Source organism: Condylura cristata, unplaced genomic scaffold, assembly GCF_000260355.1.
Source record: "Condylura cristata isolate star-nosed mole 26May11 unplaced genomic scaffold, ConCri1.0 scaffold00025, whole genome shotgun sequence".
Taxonomy (NCBI): Eukaryota; Metazoa; Chordata; class Mammalia; order Eulipotyphla; family Talpidae; genus Condylura; species Condylura cristata.
Window position 1 is genome coordinate 29920505 of NW_004567126.1, and position 22111 is coordinate 29942615.

Sequence of the window (22111 nt, forward strand, 5' to 3'; positions counted from 1 at the left end):
ACCCCTGCGCTGGGAATGCCCCCGGGCCCCAGCATCCACGCTGGCTCCTTCGCCATCCCCACTGGGGGAGGGAGAGGGCCCCCGGCTGGGCTGCTGGGGCCAGAGCAGGCAGGGCCGCAGCTGGAGGGCTCCAGGCGTCGTGGCAGGCACAGAACCCTCAGGCTCACTGCGTGCTCTGACCCGACCACCACCCGCCATGTCTGCACCACTAGGGCGCCACTGAAGGGCCACACAGTGAGCGACCACAGGCCAGGCAGACGGTTCCACCCAGCCGGCTCCCCAGCAGGACATGGAAGGGGAAGGTCAGCTCGCTGTGGAGGTGCAGCCAGAGTGGACAACACTCCAGGGGATGGTGACGTCAAGGGGGCATCAAAGCTGAAGGACTTCTCAGATCAGCCCTGAGCAACTGAGGGCCCAAAAACAACGTGTAGAGGCTGCAGAAAGAAGTAGCCAAAGGCAGCATTCCGGGGGCCTGACCCTAGAGATGGGACACGGTCAGGGCGGAGCGCGCGACACCTTCTCCTGAAACAGGGAGGACGCGCCCCCAGCGGCACGCATGTGCGCTCCGCTCCCAGTGCTCACACTCGCGCTGCGACAGCTGGAAACTCCCTGGGTCTGCGCTGCATGCGACTTCAACTCTGGCACTTACTTGAAGTATGTTCAAAAGCTGGGACCAGGCAGAGAGGCCTTCCCCACCCAGGAGCCCCTGGGGCAGATGTAGGTTTAGGCTTGCCTGAAATTTAGAATGACAGCAGTAGGCTCTGGAAGCCACTCTAACGGGGAGGAAGGACATGTTCTGGAGCCTGCTAAAGGGAGGTGACCCCCCTATGCCAGGGGACATACTCAGGAAGTAGGCAGACACCTGTGGGCTCCCCTGAACATGCAGGAACCAGAGCACCCAGGCATGGGGCGCTGACCCCAGGGTATACACGGGCCAAGGCCACGCTGAGGGACACAGGGCCCATCCCCTGCACACCAGAGGCAGGCAGGCGTCAGGTATGAGCTGTGAGGACACTTCTTTCTGCAGCCTCTACACGTTGTTTTTGGGCCCTCATTTGCTCAGGGCTGATCTGAGAAGTCCTTCAGCTTTGATGCCCCCTTGACGTCACCATCCTCTGGAGTGTTGTCCACTCCAGGCAGCACCCAGCCACGCAGTGGAGGCGAGCACACAGCCCAGGCAGCGGGCACCGTGGGCCCAGCCCTTGGCTGGCAGCTGGAATGCACAGCAGTAGACTCGTTTCCACGTTCCTGACCAGGGCTTCATGTTCGGTGAAGGCCCAGATCTCAGCGGAGTGGGTCTGGTGACCCCAGGCCTTACTGCCCTCTGGGAGATCCTGACCTTCCCCAGGGAGAAGGGGGAAGACAGGCGGGGGAGTGGAGAGCACTGCTGAGCAACACGGGAACAGACACGTGAGGTTTGGGGTCTGCCCGCAGCACCCGAAACAGGGTCCAGCAGCCTGTGCTAGGAGAGGTCAGCTCTTGGGGCTTCCCTTTCCCGGAACTGAGTCACAACCCCACACAGGGGACCCAACGGTGGTTACAAAATCTGGGATGGGTGTTCAAGTAGAACTAGAACATTCTAGCAATGTGCTCGTGTCTGTCTGGCTTTCTGAGTGCGTGGGATGCAGTGGGTCCAGGACAGAACAAGGAGTGAGCTCACACGTCACTGGGCCTAGAGCCGCTTCACCCCGAGCACCCTGAGCTTCATGGCTTCCACCCTGTCTTTAGGGAAGGTAACAGAGCAGCACCCCCCCCCCGCCCCCAGGCTCTGAGGGGCTCGGAGGCTGACCCAACAGGGGACCATGGGGTTCTCAGAGAGGAAAGTTGGGCTGGGGTGGTTCAAGGTCACACGAAGGAGCTCAACCCTGAGCCCTCTGCCTGCCCGGCCTGGCTGGGCAGTGGCAGGATTTTCAATACTAAGCACCCCCCATCCCCTACCCGCCCCCAAGGTTCGGGCCAAATCCCAACAGAAGGACCCGTGTCACGATAAGCAGCAGCTCAATTCCAAACGGAGGGCTTTCACGGCAACGAAACAAAGCCTCCCTAGCCATAAGAAGTCTGTAGGGGACAACGAGAACTGTGGCTTGCAAGTCGCACCAGGGGCCGGGCAGCTGGGTAACCAGGGCCATGGCTGAGACTCCACACAGGAAGGCGGTCCCACCCCTGGCCTGGCCCGATGCCCATCCAGGCCACACTGGTGCTGAGGCAGAAGGAAGAGGGCAGTGGGCGTCCCAACCAGAAAGACCATGCGCCCAGGGGCCGGCCTGGACAGTGAGTACCCTCCTGGGCCACAGGTACTCACCTGTTCATCCGGCCACCCCACCCAGGTGCCTGAGCAGATGGGTGCAACCTGGCTCCACCAGCCCCAGTTAGTGTGGAGGGTCGCCCCGCCGCGTGAGAAGGAGCCCCTGCCTGGGGCCGCCTCATCAGATACACCACCGATGGTGCCAGCGCTCCCGAGAAGCACGCAGCCACGCCGCGCGGGCGGATGACAGAGGGCACATTACCTTCCTTCATGTTTGCGAATCGCTCCTTCAGCTGGTGATCCACCTCAGGACCAAAGGCAAAGTTATTCACAAATATAACACTGCAAAACAATATTCCAGTTCAGTAAGTGAAGTGCCAGTGCAGCACACCGAGTTGCAACACACACACGCCCGCGCGCCTCTGCCAGCACGGTGCCGGCAGGCCTAGCTGCCACTTGCCACCTGCGCCCACACCGCCGCCCCCCCCGGCCGTCGCCGCGGCTCTGCTGCTCCCACCTCTGCCCACCTGGGACAGTCCCTGGCCCCGCAGAGCATGACAGGCTGCCCAGCCTGCTGCCGCCTCAACAATTCAGAAATTTCTCATGGCAACTACAAAGAGCCAAGATGGCCATGTGCTGGCCAAGGTGGCCCCAGGTCCTGCTGCCCCTCCCCACCCCACTTCCTGCATCGACGGGCTGGCGGCGCCCATCTGCCCTTGGATATCCTGAAGTAGCGACGGCCAGACACCCGGGCGGGAAGGCACGGTGCCTGGGGAGAGCCACGTGTGAGCAGAGACCACCACTGGCCACAGCCAAGCGCCTGGACGGTTTTCTCTCCCTTTCCACGTCTGCCACCAAACTGCGTCAGGCACCTCGTCGACTGCGGCTTGCCAGGGTAGTCAGGGGCTACTGCTCTGCACCATGGAGCCACCACTGCCCACCCACTTCCTGCTCCCTCACCCCCACCCATCCTGGCCTGGTTCTTGCCAACTGAAACGAATTCTCTGAGGGCTAGCCTCGGGAAACAACCATGCAGCCGGTGCATGTGACACTAAGAGGAGCCAGGCTACCCTGGGCATCGTGCCGTGGGGCTCAGGTCCCTCCCAAGTGTCTAGACCTCTGAGGGGCAGAGCTGAGCCTGGAGGGCAGGTCTGCAGAGCGACGGTCACTGCCTCTTCTGACTGTGACCGGAAGCTCTCACAGCAGCAGGCACAGGGGGCGGAAGAGGCCTGACAGTGCAACAGACAGGACGAAGCAAGGCCCCCGGGACAGACGCGCTGAAGAGGACTGGCACTCTCCTGCAGTCCACCGAGCTCACCTGGCCAGGTCCCAGGGCAGCCCGCACCCACATGACACCTTGAGTGGGCCCAGAGTCTCGGGGGACAGTGGCCGTGAGAAGGTGTGAGCCAGGAAAAGCCCCAAGACTGGCTGGAGCAGGAGGCTCTGAGGCACGCAGCGTCAGAGGCAACCTGAGGCAGGTGAAGCAAAGCAAACAGAGCAGCTGGGCCGCCCTCCCGTCTCCCAGGCCTGGCCATGGCGACCCCAGAAGAGGGCCCTCAGTGCACAGGGTGGGGCCTGGGCAACTTGCAGTCAGGCAGACAGTGGTCAAGGAGAGCCCACGGGCAAGGGCACGTGCACACCCTGCGTGCCGCTGGCCAGGGTGGCGACTGGCTGCCCGCGGCCTGGCCGCCCACGGCAGAGGCGCCACCCGGGGCCCCCTCGATGGGGTGAGAGGAGTCCTCTCAAGGGAAGGGGAAGACCTGGTCAAAGGGCACAGTGGGTCTGACTGGGTGAGAAATTCGCAGGGGACGTGCTCCTGGCAAGAGAAGAAAGACGAGGCCAAGACATCCTAGGGCAGCAGCAGACGGAACACACCTAGACGCTGGGCGCTCGCTCTTTTCCTGCCCCGAGAATCCCGTGCAGACAGAGCACGCAGCCGCGCGCAAGGTGAACGCAGAGCAGGGAGGCCTGCAGAGGCACTCACCCATGAGCACCGCGCTGCGGGAGCCCCACCCGCTGAGGTACCCCCAAGTGTGGGTGCCCCCAGCCTCAGGAGGGTCGATGGTAAGTGTCCCATAAGAAGAACCTTACCCGATGTGAGCACCATGAGGGCACCCCCACGTAAGCAACAGGAGCATCGCCACCTCACATGAGCACCTGTGTGAGCACCCCTGTGCAAGCACTCCTGCATAGGGGTCCCAAAACTTGAGGGTACCTCTAGCCCATGGGAGAACCCCAGTGTGAATACCCCCTATGCAGGCACCCCACCCCATATGAGCACCCCTACTCTGTGAACACCCCCAAGTGAGCAGGGAAGGGCCCTGTAGCACACTCCAGGCTCAATGGACAGTCCAGGTGGGGGGCCTGGCCTCAAGGGTAGAGACGGCCACTGCTGTGGGGGAGCTCAGTGGCCAGCCAGCGCAGGGCGTGAGCGAGAGGAGAGGCTACCACAGGGCACCAGGAGAACCACCCAGGTGCCAGACCGAGCGGGGGGAGGGGCCACAGCATGGAGAGAGCACCTTGTCACTCACTGGTCACAGGAGCCTGGCCCACACCATGTCCCCCGGGCAGCAGGCCCAGAGACTCCCTGAGGGACCCGGGGGAAAGCAGGACCCTCCACTGCCTCCAGCTCTGTGCTGCAAAGAAGCCAGGCTGACCACCAAGGCCCCCTCAGGGTCCTCTGGCAACCTTCCTCCTGTGCTGTGCTGCCCCCACCCACGTGCCCACTCGCCCTAGACATACCTTGTGTTTGCGATCCGCTCTCTCCACTCTTCTGAGAGAAAATCGCCTCTTTCCAGCTGCAAGAAGACAATGTGTACAGCGCTTATTCAGCGGGTCTCACTGGGCATCTCTGCCCTCCACCCTGCCCCACCCGGCAAAAAGATGAAATGAGCAAAGTTGCTGAGGTGGGAAGGACAAGGTAACACCATGGCAGCTCTACGGGGAGGAAGGGACGGTGGGGGACCAACTGGAACAACAGATCAGAAGCTCCCACACCACACCTGTGGCCACTTCTCTGCTGGGAGAGGCCCGGAGCTCCAGAGTCATCCTGGGGGCAAGACACAGGGACCAGGGAGCAAAGAGGGCTAAGAGCACTTGAGCCACACTGGAGAAGCCTCCAGAAGGACATGGCACCACATCCACACAGATGACCAGTGGCGGCCAGCAGGGCGCCCCCAAGGTGTGGTCAGCACCCAGCCAGGAGGCTGCTCTGGAGCAGCAGGTGAAGATGGGGAGGCCCCTCAGGCCTGCAGCAGCACTGGGAGCACACACCGCCCAGGCGACACACCACGTGGTCGCCTCCGGCAGCACAACGCCGCAGGACAGGAGGGCTCTCGACAGTGGCCGCCTGACCTCGGGTTCCCCTGCCTCATTTCCTAAGAACAACGCTGCCCCAGCAACCCCAGCACCTACTCGGTTATGTTAGTAACAGACGAATGGCATTCTCCTCAGGGTCAAATCTGTTCAAGGGACATAGTTCTTATTAAGCCGCTTGCCCAGAGCATAATATACACAAACAGAAGTCTGGTTTTATAATTCTTCACAAAGGCCATCAGCACCACTCCTCGACGTCTGGCCGAGAGAACGGAAAATACACGTCCGCAACAGCACAACTCCCAACCACGAGACAGCGCATACAGCTCGAGTGTCATGAATGAATAAATGGACAAACGATGTACGCCGGGGTGTCATTCACACACGAAAGGGGGCCGCTCCAACACTTGCTACCAGGGAGGAGCCTTGAACACGTGATGCTCGGGGAGACCAGTCAGACACACGAGGCCACACTGCGCGAGTATCCCCTGATGAGAACGGCCCAGCACAGGCACAGCCAGGGCGGGGAAGTGGTGCTCGGACACCAGGAGTAACCCCCCCACCTCCTCACAGCGCAAGCGGGGCCCAGAGCCTGCTCAGAGCACCTCTCAGGATGCAAAGGAAGAGGAGCCTGTCCCACGGTACTGAAGCCTCCGGCCTGCCACCAAGCAACTGTGGAAGCAGGGGAACCACCACAGGTGTGGTATCTTCGGGAAGGCTGGCAGCCAGGCAGCCCCTCGACTATTGTCTGGCTATTGGGTTTTGAGGGCTTCCTGCCACCTCATTAACAGGGCTCCCGGCCCTAACCCATCTGTGCAAACACATGGTCCACACCCAGCACCTGCTCTGGATCTGGGCCCCACCAGGCAGAGACGCCTACATGGCCGCCCCCAGTGAGCACCCTAGGCACTGAACCCCTGTGAGCCTCCGGAGACCAGCCTGCCTACAGGCCGTGTTGGCTCATTGCGGGAGGAAGCAATGCGCAGCCCCGGGGGAAGAGCTCTGGAAGCCCACGCTGGGCACCAGACACACCTGCACGCTTTCCCCTTTGCTCGTGTTGCCCCGTCCTTTCCCTAAAAAAAGCCAGAGTGGCCCTCCCTGGTGGCGCAGCGGGTTAAAGCACAGCACTGAGAATCTAAAGCCGCTTCCGCATGAGTTCGATTCCCGCCTGCTCCGGAGGTGACCACATGGCGTGGCAGACCTCTCCTGACCCGCCCGCTGCTCCCCTCAGCAGTGTACTTCCTCGATCTGCCTGTTCTGCTCCCCACTCTGTCTCTGGTGAAGCCTCTCACCGCCCCTGAGCCTCTGGCCTGTACCCCAGTTCTGTATGCAAAAATAAATAAATCTTTAAAAAAAAAAAAAAAAAGTCAGAGTGGCGAGGCTGGCCATCCACTCAGTTCTGGGGGGTTCTCCAAGTCTTCTGCAGCTGGGGTAAGGTCCTGATGACCCCAGAAGAGGTCCTCCCCGATGTGACTGGCCTCTCTCTTGCCTTCCAAGTTTCCTGTCGAAGTCATTCTGCTTCAGGCCACTGCGCCACTGCCTGGCTTTGGCTTCGTGGAGGCAAGGAAACGGCCCCTGTCCTGAAACTCGCCTCCTTGCTCACCACGGCTGTTCTCAGCACAGGCAGGCCAAGAAGCCAGCCCAGGAGCGTGGCGGTTGAAGCCAGCCTACATGCGAGTCAACGGTGCACCAGCGTTAGCCTGGCCTTCTAGTCCCGACTCCCTGCCCAGGACCCATGACTGGACCCAGCAGAACAAGACCCTACCTGTGGAGAACTGCCTGAGGGGAAAGGAGGGAAGACACAGGATGCGGGCCTGAGGTCAGCCACTCCACAGGGAGGCCATGAGACACTCTGGTCTTGGGCCAACAGCACAGCTGTCCCCATGGCCCTGCCTCATCAGGTATTTCCTGGATGACCCCTGCCCCTGCCCCCAGGCCACATGTCCTCCAGACGGAGGGGAGAGGGAGCTCTCCAGGAAGCAAGCCCTCATCGGGGAGACTGAAGCCGGCTCATCTCGAACCAGTCAAGGAGCTGGAACCACCACCTGGTAGGCAAAAGCTGCTGAGAAGCCCTGAGAGGAGCCAAGGCTCCTGAGCCTGGACTTCTGCTGCCCTGCACTGGACCGTGAGCACCACAAACCATATGCTGACTGATATAAGCCCGCAGCAGGGGCTGAGCCCAGAGCATGTTAAGTGCCAGTCCTCAGAAGGCCCCACATGGGCACCATGCGCCTTCCCCACAACCAGTGGGCAGTGCTAGGCCACGGGGGTGTGGCCAGCCTCTGGGGGCAGCTTGTAGCCCACAAGCAGCCAAGAAGGTGGGAAAAGGGAAAGTGTCCTATGGAGGCAGGGCCACAGCGGCACCAGCACCTTCCCTGCCTGGCACCAAGGCCACCTTGGCGTGACCTCCAGCGTCTGAGACCTGCCAGGTAAGACCCGCTTTGTGCCGAGCGAGCAGAAGCCACAACAGACAAGTGTGCCCTGAGCAGGAAGGCTGCACGCTGTGAAGGCGCAGGGAGCCCTGACCGCTACAGGGGAGCAGGCGGCGCAGCTCAGGGTAGAGGGGCACCTGAGGAACAAGGCACAGGCGAGGGGCAGTGGCGGGGCAGGGGCAGGGCAGCGGGAAGAGCCCGGCCCCCGGGGCAGGTGGCACAGGCCTGGGAAGAAGCAGCCGAGGCTGGTCAGGAGCGCCTGTGAGGCTAAAGCCATGAGGCTGGGTGTGGGGAGAAAAGGAACAAAGGAGCCTCCAGGGGGTAGGGCAGGGGACCTGGTGGGCACCGGGGTGGGCGTGGGGGGCTCTTGGTCTCTACAAGCAGGCTCTGGGACCTGGAAAAGTACAGCTGGCTATTTTTAGGCAATTGTTGGCTAGGGTTCCTCTTCAGTTCTTGAGTAACAGGAGGCAGGATTCAGCTTGCCATCAGGCACCTCGTCAAACCACAGGCAGGAACTAGGATACACATTCCTGCCAGTCTGGGCATCAAGCAGCCAGGCCCAGACTCCAGCTCCCCCTCCTGGTGCAGGGCGATGACTAACAGAACCCAAGAGCTGAGATCAAGTATGAGGCGTCCCAGGCCAGCTGGGTTCAGACACCTGTCACAGCCAAGGCTGAAGCCAGCAGAGCCCCTTTACCTGAGAGCTGTTCCCAGCCACTGTGGAAGGGCCGGGCCATGAGACCCTAAAGTACAGAAGGCCCAAAGAGTGAGCCGGTTTCCTGGATCCTCCCTGATAGCATGATGAGCTAAAGCACAGCACTGTGGGGCTGGCCGCAGCCGCTTCAGCATGAGTCCAGTCGCCGGCCAGGGAGGAGACCCACAGGGCGCAGCAGACCTCTCCTGTCTCCCTGCTGCTCCCCTCAGCAGTGCACTTCGCCAATCTGCCTGTTCTGCTCCCCCGTCTCTGGTGGATCCTCTCTACACCCCCTGCACCTCTGGCCTGTACCCCAGTTCTGTATGGATATTTTTTTAAAAATGAACGAGCTGGTTCCCAAGCAAGGAGCCCTTCCCATGGCCAAGTCATAGGTATCACTGACCCCCTGGTGGTGACCAGGAGAAATGATCAACCCAGGATGGAGACTACACCAGCCTCCAAGAGGCTGGCACCAGATGTTAAATCTGTGCCCCAATAAGCACGTGAGGCCAATGGGAACCCAGTGGGGCTACTCTAGCAGCCAGGCCACAAGCACTTCAATAGCACGTGCCTGGAACTGCTTCACTCGCCAACCCATAACTGGAAGTATTCTTCACTGAGAAGTAAGTGTTTGAGGAAGTTAAGAGGTCTCAGTTTTGAAAAGACAGACCTTCCTGGACTGTCAGCTGCGCCAGGGGCACGGACCACTGGTGGGAAGGAGTGCCCTGGAAGCAAAGCCCAAATGGACTGACTCCACGTGTGGGTGTGGCCTGAGTGACAAACTCCAAGAACTTCGGGTGTAGAGGACAAGAGGAAGAGACAGGGAATTACGTAAGAAGTTCCACCAAGAAAAGGGACAGAGCGGTGAACACCCAGGACATGCAAGTCCTGTCCCTCACTCTGCAAAGCCAGCTGCACCTGGCACCAAAACTGGGCAATCCCGAGAAAGGAAGCACAGACCAGTAGCCCTGACAGACACAGGGGTAGACCCTGGACAAAGCCAGACCCCACTAAGATCCAACACTGTGAAACAAACTAAAGGAACATCTAAATGGACTCACCCCACTGCAGAAGCCAATGCCACAGACACACCCTGACATCAGGAAGCCAGGAGGAGCAGACTGGTGCCCGCCCCAACGTAAGAAACAAGCACTCAGCAAAACCTAGCAAGCTAGACCAGAAGGGACGCTGCAGCCTAGGAGAGAACACGCAATTCTACGGGGCTGCAGCTGAGAAAGGAAAGCCAACAACGTCAAGGGAAAATAATGAATTAATTTTCTAAACAAAACAAAACAAAACAAAAAAAGAACACGCACAATGCTACAGCCGGCATCGTGCTCCCCAGTGAAACACAGGGCCCCCCACGAAGAGCGAACCAGGCCGGGAGGCCCGCCGCTGTGCCGAGACAAGGCGAGGAAATGCAAGTCTCGCAAACACGAATGTGCCTGGAAACACACCGACGCGTGGTGCATCGCTGTGGGAACGTCACAGTAATGCCACAAACCCAGAGGGCACATCCCACCAGGTGCTGGCACAGTCACTGGGGTCATTTTTACACGGAGGGATGAGGCAGGTGTGCAGACCGGGAAGGAAGAAGGAACGCTTGCTGCTCATGACGACACAAGCATCTGTGTCAAAATCTGAATCGGCCTATTAAGCAACCAAAGGAAGTCACAGGATAAAGGTATCACTATGAAATGAGACAGGATGCACACATGGAACACTGTTTTTCTATAGATCAGCAATGAACAAGCAGAGTTTGAAATTAAATTATACCGTTTCTGCTAGCATGCAAAGATGAAACACGTAGGTGTAAAACTCACAAAGCATGTGCACCACGTATGTGAGGAACATCTCAAAGAAAGGTGACAAGACAGGAGCAGCTGGAGGGAGGTTTCACGCTCATGGACAGGAAGCCTTGACACTATCAAAATGTAAGTGATTGTCACCATAAGGGGCGAATTGAATCCAGCTAAACCTGCTGTCAGCAAGCAGTTTCATAGATATCAGCAAGCTGACTGCAGTCACGGGAGAAAGACCCAGACGACGTGCAGGAAAACAAAGCAGAGGACGGACACTACCCGACGCCAAAGCTGCCTGGGAAACGAGAGTCCAGGTGTATAGTGCTGGCAGAGGAAAGACAAGCCAAAGGGACAGAGCGCCTCCAGCGGCCACGCAAACACCGCCAGCTGGCCTTCCACAAGGCGCGGAGGCAAGTCAAGGCAGAGGCAGCCTCTGCTGCGGACTGCGCGGGGACAACTGGACACCTGGACACCCACAGGGAAAGAAAGATTATGGACACAGACTAATACCTGTCACAAAACTAACTTTAAACCGATTTCAGGCCTAAATGAAAAATGTCAAGTTATAAAACTCCCAAAAGATATTATGAAGCAAACTTAGGTCACCAGGAGCCCTCCCTGGTGGTGCAGCGGGTTAACGCGCAGCACTAAGAAGCTGAAGCCACTTCCGCAGGAGTTCGATCCCCGCCTGCCCCGGAGGTGACCACATGGCGTGGCAGACCTCTCCTGACCCGCCTGCTGCTCCCCTCAGTGTGCTTCATTGATCTGCCTGTTCTGCTCCCCACTCTGTCTCTGGGGAAGCCTCTTACCCCCTGCACCTCTGTCTGCATGAATAAATACATCTTTAAAAAAAAAATACAACACCAAAAGCACCATCCACAAAAGAAATTATTGGGGTGCTCCAATCAACAGAAACCTTTTCTTTCCTCTCTAGAAATCCATCCGCAGCCTACAACTACCTGACTTAGCCTATCTCCCTCACACCACAGAGAACATCAGTTCCAGATGGACAGTCCATGTCCCGCAGGATGGCGTTCTTGCATGGTGACCAGGTGTCAAGAATTCTGCAGGACAAAGCGCAGGTCGGCCTGGCCTGCCAGGTGGCGGCACCTAATGGATGGAGATGAGAAAGAAAGGCCAAGGGTGTCTAGATAGCGCTCTGGTCACGAGCAGTCGTCTGGCGGGTGGAGAAAGCGCAGCAGCTGTGTTTCCAGGCAATCCAAGAAACGGGCAGAGGTCAACAAAGGCCTCCAAACATGGAAGTGCATGTGAGACGTGGGTGCAGAACCCCAGGGAGGAAGAGGAAACGCAGGAGTGGAGAGTCCAGGACTGCAGCCCAAGAGCCTCAGCGGAAAGCCGAGGCCGAGCGAGTGAGGCTGCATGGCAAGCGGGAGCCAGGGGCGCTGGCCCCAAGCCCGCGTCTGGCCAGAAAAGGAACTGTCACGGGCTGGCCCCAGGAAGGCAGGCCACCTGAGGGGCAGCTCAGGCCACGCAGGAGGTGCACGCAGTCCTGGGGAGCACACGGGAGCTCCCGCAGGAGCAGCCCCTCAAGTCCCACAAACGAGGACACAGACTAAGGCGCCCACAGGGAGGGAGCAGCCCGTCAGGCCCGCAGCCCCAACGACGTCCCTTCACAAGCTCCCTGTCCGCACGCGCGCTCCTCCTGACGACGAAGGCAGTAGACAAAGGCTGAGGCCCACGGGAGGCGGCAGTCCTCCAGCTGCCAGAGCAGACCTGTGTTTAAATGAGTGTTACTGCCAGGGCTGGGGCATGAGGCCATGCCAGGGCCGTGGAACCTCCAAAGTGTCAAGACACCAAGGTTTCTGGTTGTTTTTAAGCACAGGAGGCAAGGAAATGCAAGTGGCCAACACCGTCACAGGCATGGGGAGGTGGCCACCAGCTCGAGTCCACATGAACAAGAGTGCCCTACTCAGGGGACCACCAGCTCAGGTCTGCACAACAGCGGGCCGTGGTGTTAAAGAAGTGGCCTAGAGCAGGAAGGAGTCTGGAAGACTGCAGAGCTGCACTACTTTTGGAAGTTGCCTAGGTTAACCTGCGGCTTCCTGAAAGCTTCCCCTTTCTGTCCGCCCTGGCCCACAGAGGCGTCAGAGGTCGCTCCTGCCACTTCCTGCCTCCTCCACTCCAGCTACCACTTGTGCCCAAGGCTAGGGGAACACCGCCTCGAGAGCCCCAAATGTGGCCCACCTGTGGTGGGCACTGCGCAAGCATCAACCGGGTGTACCAGAAAAGGAAAAGTGCCCAACGCAAGTGTCCCTCAAGAGCGAAGGGCAGCAGGAGCTGGACTCCCCGGGAGAGCCCCTGAGAGGAGAGGGAACATGACCGCGGGCAAGAGGTGCAAGGGAAGGAAGGGAGCTTCCAGCACAGCGCCCCTGCAGGGGCTGAGTGGCCTTCGTCCACCCCATGCCGCACTCCCGGCTGGGGCCAGGCTCATGCATGGCCTGTGTGCCATACACGTTGTTCCACAGGGACAGGCCCTAGGGGAAAGGGCCCATGGGAGAAGCACGGCGGGTCAGAGGGGTGCAGGGGACTGGGGCTGGCGAACATTAGCCACAGGGGCATGGAGCGATGGCACTCACTGTGTATTCTGCATGCTTTTTTCCATACCATTTCATCCACTTCCTGAACTCTCGGTCCATGGTCTGCAAGGAGAAGAAGCCGGACAGCCGGTCAGAAAGCTAGGCAGCCAGGAGGCAAGGGAGGGGCCTTCCGAATGCCCCTGCAGTCCTCACCCCCACCCCAGTGGCCCCTCCTCCACCCACAGCCCATCACCCCAAAAAGCCCCTTGGACTTCCATGCTACCATGGGGGAGACTGAGCCGCCCTTTGTCGGCAGGACCACTAAGCATGCTGGCCTTCTGGAAACAGAACAGCACCGGACTCTCCTTTCTGCCGCGCTGCATGCGTGCACACACATCCCAGCACCCTGGCACACTCACCTCCGCGTACTTGGCTGGGATGTCAGCTTTCTCGACGCCATAGTGATGTTTGCAGTTGGTGGCCGCGGCAACCTGTAGCACAACCTGGCCCACACCTTGAGAGAGAGGGAGAGGGTGCCTCAGACAATGTGACAGAAGGGGAGGCCCACACCAGTGCTGAGGCCTGGACCAGGAACACAGTGGCCACAGGGGTCAACAGGCAGCTACATAAACGACCCAGATCGTGAGCTGGGCCCACACCAGGGCACTTCAGTATCCTTGGCCCACTCCATGCTCCTGACAACAGAGTCCATTCCTGGTCAAAGGACTGCAGTGCTAGGGAGTCTAACTGCTCACATGTAGACATGACGCCGTGAGACTCAGGTCACTGGGAGGTCACTGTCTACGGTGAGCTGGCCCAATCTGAAAGTGCCTCAACAACACTGCCTGACACCTGGGGCCTACTGTGGCACCTGAGAGGGAGCGGGAAACCCTTCAGAGCATGGTCATCTGGTGACAGGCACCATGTGCCATGGTCACGTGGCACCTGACCAGCAGGTCCTCAAGCTCAGAAACCAGAGGCAGCACCTGGCACACACACATCAGACGCTGAGGCACCAGGAAGCTCTCCTTGTACGTCAGGTAACATGGTATGAGACATCTGATTCTTTATCTTGAATAAAATGCAGTCAGATAATTTTTAAAAGCTTACTTTAAAACACAGAGGTCAACGTGGGACGAGAGGTTAACGCTAGCACTTGAACGTTAAGCCTTTGTTAATACAGAGATAAAAGTCACATAGCTTTCTACGTAACTGACTTTTGAATTATATGCACCCTCATTGAAAAGTGGGCTGCATGCATAAAAAGCTTCAGAAAAGTGGACAGCATCACCATGCAATCTTCCTCTCTACCCACAGGGCCCATTTTGGGAACAGGTGTTGAGACAGCATTTCCAGACCTGTAAGCACAAGGCTCCTGCGCCAGGACAAGTTCTGCACAGGGTAGAAAGCCAGGCAAGCGGGGTTTCCGCTCAGGCTCCAAAGGCAGTGGGCAGCCTGGCAGCCGCCTGCACCATCGGCCCTCACCCTGACTGCGACACAGAGCCAGCGAGCTAGTGCGCTCCTGCTGTTCTTCCTGCAGGTGCCCCTGCCAGCTTTGAGGCCTGGCTAGGGGCGGGCCCAGCCTTCAGGGGCCTCGCTCTGGTACAGGGTGCCTTAGTCACTCAGGGAGCTGGCTGACTGCACTGCCGAGAGCAGGAGGGTGGGAGAGTGGTAGCTCCCGGAACTACCTCTGCAAGAGCAAGGGACTCATCCCAAGCACTGAGGGAGCGGGGTCTCTGGGAGCAGGGCACAGGGCCTTCTGAACAGAGGGAGCAGCTCTGACAGCACCTGTGAGGCTTCAGGGCATGGTGGGGTGGCCGGCAGGCTGGGGAGTGGCCGGCAGGCTGAGGAGTGGCCGGCAGGCTGGGGAGTAGCAAGCTCTAGGACTGAGCCCAGGTAGGCCAGCAGTCTTGTCATGGGCTGGCACAACAGGAGAGCCAGGGTACAGGCGAGGGCAGGGGCACCACCAGAGCCAGCTGTTGAGTGCTCTGGCAACCTCACCATCTTCCCTTGGACTCTTCTCCAAGGAAGCGCAGAGGCATCCACGACAGGGACAACCGTGAGAAAGAGGCTGGCGCGAGTGCACACGTGGCCCCACTCACCACTGCCCAGGTCCACAAACAGGTCGTCCTCAGTCATCTTGATCTCATCAATCATCTGTGCCACGAGGTCGAAAGAAGTCTCCCCGTACACCTCGGGGGAGAAGGGCTCGTAGTTGTTGAGCTTCTCGGGGTCTGTCACCGAGTGGTTGTAGACCTGCTGCAGGATGTGCCGCAGCAGCCCGTTGGACGGCCGCGTGTTGAGCTTCATGGGCTGGGTGGTTCCCTTCCACTGGTGTGAAGAAAGCATCGGGACACGTCACACAGGTGCCGTCCTCCCAGACCTGCACACCACGCTGCTACGACCCAGCAAGGGTCGCGAGCTGGGCGCCCCTGCAGCCTGTGCTGGACCCAGGAGACCGGTCGCCCACACCCTCCCCTCCTGCACTGCAGCTCCTGCAGCCTGTGACAGCAGTGGCGGCCCCGAGGAAGAGCCCTAGGCAAGGCGGAGGACTGGGTGCCGCAGCTGACGCCGGCGGACCCTCCCGGCCGTGCCCGACACAGAAGCCCGACTCCTTACTGCGCAGTGGCCTCTTCTTGGCCATAAGGAATGACCATGAACGGCGCTGTGCAGCCCGGCCAGCACGTTCCAGGGCTCCATGCAGAGGGCTCACCCACCCGCCCAGCCTCTCACCAGGGTCCTGCCCTGTCTACAGAGTGCTATCTCCACTCTCAGCCCACTGTGCCACGGCCAGAGGGCCACTGCATACTCAGGGTGCCCACACAGACTGAAGGACCCTCCCAGGGCGACTGGCTGAAAGGCAAAAGCTCCCAAAGGTCTAACTGCTACTTGCCTCCGCCCAGGGAAAGGGCACCCACTGAAGGTAGACATGAGGGCCCCAAGTCACCCTAGGGTGAACCAGGTCAGCCAGTCAAGGCCCTCCAGAAAGGTACAGCGAGCACAGGGCCTGCCAGGATGCGCCCTCACCACCAGGTCACGGGCCACTGAGCGCTCCACTGGGGGTCTGTTCCCAGCCCCATTTGCACATCCCGTGTCTGGGGCGCTATCTGGGTCCCGGGTTCCCAGAGGGTCTGGAAGCAGCACACTGACACCACCCAGGTGACAGAGCGCAACAGAGGTCACCACCCCGGTGGGGGCCAGCCTCGGAGAACCAAGTGGAGGACAAGGGCCACCTACCAGCTGGTGGATGCTGTCGATGGCCCGGTTGTACTTGTCGCAGAGCCTCTGCATGCTTTCAAAGCTGAAAGGCAAGGAAGGCACTGTCGTTGCCAGTCAGACAGGCCCCTGCGGTGGGGAGGCACCAGGAGAAGGCAGCCGTCGCAGGGCACGAGCCGGCTGGGGGTTCAGGCGCAGGCAGCACGGGCCCCTGGCCGTCACAAAGCGGGCCCAGGCTGCTGCGTCACCCACCCCACACACACGCCAGGGTGAACGCAGTGCGCAGTCGTCTGGAATCTACCCCCTTCCACCGCCGGGAGCACCTCCGGAGGACGCCGTGACACTTGGGTCCGCGAGTCCAGAGAGCCCCGCCGGCGGAAGGCCCACCTGTCGGGAGCCGTGGGAAGGCTCCAGGTGACTCGGGGAAAGGGGTCTCATTCACGTCTGTCCCTTCTGCTCACCAAGCTTCCGAGGACACAGAGCTACGTGCCGAGTGGCTAGCAGGGGCGGGCGGCGGGGGTTGCAGCAGGTAAAGTCTTAGTGAAATGCGGTTCTCCAGATGTGATCATTGTGACTGAGGTATCACTCCTCAGTGGGGTTCCCCCTCAAGAGGACAGTGGGCAACATTTGTGGAAGTGCTCCTGGCCTCAAGTCAGTGGGAGCAAGATTGCTCTTCACACCCCACAGTGGCCAGGATGGACCCCCAGAGAATGACCTGGTCCTGACGTTAGCAGTGCTGGAAGGCGAATTAGGGAGAAGCCCTGGCTGCGGGAAAGGGCAGCCCCGGGGCCCTACACGGAAAGGAGCGGCACTGGGCTCTTTCCACACCACCAACGTGCACGGCAGCCGGGCCCTCCCCTCAGCAAGACCCCAGGAGACACCTGAGGACACTGGCTGGCCGGCGAGACCCCCGTGAGGATCCAGACCCGCCCATCCCCGTCCACGGCCTGAGTCCCCGGAGAGCTGTGCACGTGCCACTGCACACTTTCCCTTAGCAACAGAAGGAACTCCGCCAAGACCAGCCACACCAGCAGCTGCGGGAGAGGCAGCTGAAAAAAGCAAGCGAAGCTGAGAGGGGCGCCCCACCTGGTGAATGCTGACACAGGTAGGTCACGGGGGAGGGGTGGTGCTCACGACAACCAGACAACCCACACCAGAGCGCGCTAGTGACTACGGCATGGACATGAGCTGTACCTCGTGCCAGACCAACTAACCCCCATAGAGACCTGCAGGCAGCGGGCAGGAGCCCTCGCCCGGGCCTGCTGAGCTCTGCTGCAGCCTGATCTCCTGATCCATGAAGTGACCAGCAATTTTATGTCCTTGCCTTCGACTTTCCATCTCTCTTTCACCTCAGTGACTAGGAACACTCAAGGTCTCTGGATGCCTCCAGGAGAGACTTTCCCAACGAGGATCAGCAGACCAGAAGCTCAGAACCTGGGCTGCCCAACGTCCATCCCGACACCCTTGCCTGCCGGGATTCCAGCCATAACAGGTGGCCCTGCCCCACCTTGTCTAGGACAAAGTAAGGACACTCTGTACACCCCCGACCCCAGATCACACCACCCCATGGTGGACACCACCAAACTGACATTTCCCTCCTCCAACCTCCTTCCTGTCTTTTCTAAGCTGACTGACCGACCATGGAGGAGAACATCAAACACCCACCTGTAAGAGCCTTGTAGCAAAAGCACCTTGAGAACACTGGCTCTCTAGGGCAGGCACAACAACCGAAAGTGTGGTGGCTTCACAGACCACGTGGAGGGTCGGTGACTACAAGCACCCACAAGGGAGGGCCACCTGACACTCCAGGGTGCCAACTTCTGACGAAAGTGACCATGGCTCCCTTCTCTTTCAGGCCCCAGGGAATGATTATTAAAGGGGAATAGGGCAGGATCGGGGCTGGCAAAGCTAGAGTTGCCAACCAATCAGCGGTGTTGCAAATGCAACAGCGACACCAAGTCCAGGACTGGGCCTGGTACTATGTAGGCCAGGCGCCTGGTGTGGCATGCCTGTCAAGAACAAGTCAGCCAGCCCACAGATATCACAGCCCTCAGGGAAGTCTGCCAAGAGCCAAAACAGGCATAAGCAGGGAATGTCAACTCTCATTCTCCAGAAAAACAAAACTCCCAGGCAGGCATTCCAGAAATGGCCTCCCCTACTCCACCCACGGACTCTCCTCTCAAGCCCCGGCTACGCCTGCAGGAAACTGCTAGGAGCAGCCAAAGGGTTAGACACAGTTACTTCCCAACTGAGCTGAAATCCAAGCCAGAGTCCGAGGCTTGCAGGACAGGTCTGGCCAGCCCAGCAGTTCCAGGCAGGACGAGAAGGCCCTGGCAGCTGCCCACCATGACAACAGCAGCTACCAGCTTCACACACACTCATTCCAGTCTCTGCAGCGGGCACTTCCAGCCCTGTCCTCACCCTGACAGCCTCTGCCAATGCTGGATAAACAGTTCCTACAAAAATAACTACACAGAGGCTATGGCCCACTATAAAGGGAATTCCAGATCAGCATGTGCCCTCAAAGAAGCACCACTTACAGGTTGTGTTCCCACAAAGAACTGAGCCTGTCCCTGGTGGCGCTATGGGAGCAGACAGGGTTCCACTCACCTTTTGGTATCGTAGTCGATTAAAACATAATTCTCCATCGCAAGCTTGAGATCTGGGATTTCTTCACAGACCCATCTGAAATACAAAAGCAGCAAAAGCAATGAAGATTATGACTAATTCTCCATTTTTCACTCTCCACTTTCTTAACCACTGTTTACTCTCAAGTATAAAATCAAAACATCCTCATCACTCAATGAGAAACATGGAAAAGAGCATTCCATCAAAACAAGTGCTGTAAAGCTATGCCGAAGCTGTGGTGAATGCTACATATTTCATGCTGCCTCAAGTTTGAGCACAGTTGATTCTTTGGGGCTGAAAGGAATTACAAGTGACAGGGCCAGAGTAAATAACTGGCTCAAGTGAGAAGCCTGGAAAGTTACTTATCCAACGAAACTAAAGAAACGATTACTTGACAGATTAACTAATCCCAAAACAAACATGGGCTTCTTCAACAAATGCTACAAGATAAAAATGTGGAACAGTAACTCACAGATGAGAGACAGAAACAAACATCAACCACCCCGCTGAAGGCCTCACGGGCACTGTTACAGTCTGAGAAGAATAGTGACGGGGAGCATCATCCTTTACACCACAGGGCCCACAGAGGCGAAGAGGAAGCCAGGGCATACAGGAAAGATAGTGTGCCAACATGGCCGACAACTCAGAGGTCATAAACGTGCTCTTTGGAGACACAAATTACTGGGACACACAAGGATGAACTTCTGTGGGCCACAGAAGACCTCACATCCAAGCAAAACTCTTTCCCACAGAGAAAACAGCCGATGCGAGAGATTTTCCTGGGTATTCTATCCTACCAAACTGAACCCCACCAAAATGATACGGCCCTCCCAGGGAATTCAACACTACCAAAACTTTGTCCATTTTATGAGAGAAACGGTAACTAGGATTACCAAGATACCAAAACCTGCAAACACAAGGCCTTACAAAGACAGTCACTACAAGAAAGGAGATCTACAAACCAACCCATTACAGAGACACAAAATACTTTAATATGCTATTAAAATAAATTTTGCAGTACATCTCAACCTAGTGGAGGTATCCCAGGAATGGCAAGTTGCTTCATCTTCTAATAGCAATCACCGCCATTCACTGTGAACAGAGTAAAGGGAAAGAGGCAGCCGGATAATTTCAACAAATGCTGAAAATGCACCTGACAAAAGGCAGTCCTTAGTCAGGCAAAATCCCAGGAACCCAGACCAGGACCGAGCCAGGCCTCCCTGAGAGCTGCGCTCTCAGCAGTACAGCACCCTCCTGGCCCTGCCTGCGGCGCCCTGTGGGTCTGCCTGGAGGCAGAGGAGACTGAGACAGAGCAGGGTGTCTGCTGCGCTGTGTCACCCCAAGAGGCCTCCTTCCAGCAGGAAGCAGCTACTTCCACTGACAGCTGCAACCCCAGCTGGCAATTTTCTTCATCCAACATTCACCTCTATGGTCCCAAACAGCCAGCACCCATGGCTCAGAGGTCTGTAATTTCCATCCATACTCAAGTCCCCAGTGTCTCTCCCCACATCCCAAGGTCACCTCTCCCTCATCCTCAGCCCCAAGGGTGTCTGTGATGATCACCACCTCACTGCCTTCCCTGACAGAGCTTTAAGCCTGGGGAGTGCTTTCTGGTAAGCTCTCTGTTCAGCAGCACACACGTGTCTGTCAGGAGACAGACTCAAGACACACGTGAGCCCTGCAGCTAACACCAAGCTGGGGAGGAGGACTGAACACTCCCAGCGGATGCGGGCAGGCCAGGCGACTGGGGCCGCCACCTCTTCTCAGCACTACCTGAGGTGTCAGGCTAGCTCCACAAAGCAAAAAGTGCCAATGAACTGTCTATAAAAACTAGAAAGAAGACACATCTCCAGCCACACCAGATCCAATGTATAGTCTGTCCAAAGGAACATATATAGAAGTTTCTAGGACTTACATGACTTGAACAAGATTGCAGGACACAAGGTTAACTTGCAAAAATAGCCTGTATTTAGGGGTCTCTCTGGTGGTACTGGGGATTAAAGCGCAGCACTATGAAGCAACCCACAGCCGCTGCACTATGAATTCAATCCCCGGTCAGGGAGGTGACCCACATGGTGCAGCAGACCTCTCCTATCTCCCCTCTGCCCCCCCTCAGGAGTGAGCCTTGGTCAATCTGCCTGTTCTGTTATGCACTGTCTCTGGTGAATCCTCTCAGCCCCCGCACCTCTGGAGTGTACCCCAGTTCTTGTATGTGTAAATAAATAAAGCTTTTTAAAAAAATTATAACACTAGCAACAAAGGATTTTAAAAGAAACGTAAATGCCGTTTAAAAGTAACATTCCAGCACAAAAAGTGATAATTTTTATTAAAAAGATTGAGACTGCTACATCAAAAATTATAAAACATAGCTAAGAAAAAATAAAGACAATATAAATTTTTAAAATACATCCCATGTTCATGGAATAGAAGACTCAATATTGTTAAACCTTGTCCCCAAACTAAATGGCAAACTGAATGCAATTCCTATTTAAAGCCTAGTCAGCTTTCTGTGAGGAAATGACAACATGATTTTAGCAGTGACATATCAAGGCAGAGGACCTGAAAGAGCCAAAGTAACCTTTTAAAAAGAGCAATAATATTGCAATGGTAGGTGCACAGAATCCAGAAATAGACCAACTACCACTTAAACAATGGGGCTTTGACAAAAGCATCAAGGCAGTTCGATGGAGAAAGAAAGTATTTTCCACCGATCATGGTAGAACAAATGAACATCAAGTGGGGAGTGAGTCGTGGCCCCCCATACACTTAAACCCCTACCTGATACAGGTAAAAATTAATTCACTGCGTTAATTAATTAACCTGAATGTGAAAACTAAAACCACAAAGTTTTTTTGTGACTCAAGAAAGCAAAAGTTTCTTAACACTGACGCCATCGAAGAAAGAACTGGAGAGAAGACCCCTTGCCTGGATGCGGGGTAACGCTGCCTCTCACGGGGGGCGGCTGCACAGCCAGCAGTGGCCACGAACTCCAACTCGGCAGAAGGCAGACAGCCCGCTCACAAAGGGAGCAACCACATTCACCAGGAGACCCAGAGCCCCTAGCTGATTCTAGAGGAGCATCTTACAGTTCCAGGAGGTAGAACTATGCGCCCCAAGATGGATGGGGAAGAGTCACAGGGACGCAAATAATCAAAACTGCATGGTACTGGAATAAGAATAGACATACAGACCAGTGGATTCGAATAGAAAACCCAGATATAAACCCACGAGTTTATGGACAC

At 57.5% G+C, this 22111-nt stretch overlaps 1 protein-coding gene across 2 annotated transcripts in view; it reads right to left on the reverse strand.

Moving 5' to 3' along the window:
* The window catches only part of DOT1L (DOT1-like histone H3K79 methyltransferase), a 65558-nt gene that overhangs the window by 22719 nt on the left and 20728 nt on the right, over nucleotides 1-22111 (reverse strand). Inside the window, exons 3-9 of one of the 2 annotated variants that reach the window (XM_012729473.1) lie at nucleotides 18852-18926; nucleotides 16263-16326; nucleotides 15128-15356; nucleotides 13445-13539; nucleotides 13086-13148; nucleotides 4988-5043; nucleotides 2508-2587 (exon numbers count right to left, since the gene is read on the reverse strand). In XM_012729473.1, the coding sequence (XP_012584927.1) occupies nucleotides 2508-2587; nucleotides 4988-5043; nucleotides 13086-13148; nucleotides 13445-13539; nucleotides 15128-15356; nucleotides 16263-16326; nucleotides 18852-18926 (662 nt within the window). Of the gene's footprint in view, nucleotides 1-2507; nucleotides 2588-4987; nucleotides 5044-13085; nucleotides 13149-13444; nucleotides 13540-15127; nucleotides 15357-16262; nucleotides 16327-18851; nucleotides 18927-22111 lie in introns of those variants that run through there. The other variant, XM_012729474.1, reaches the window with a different exon arrangement.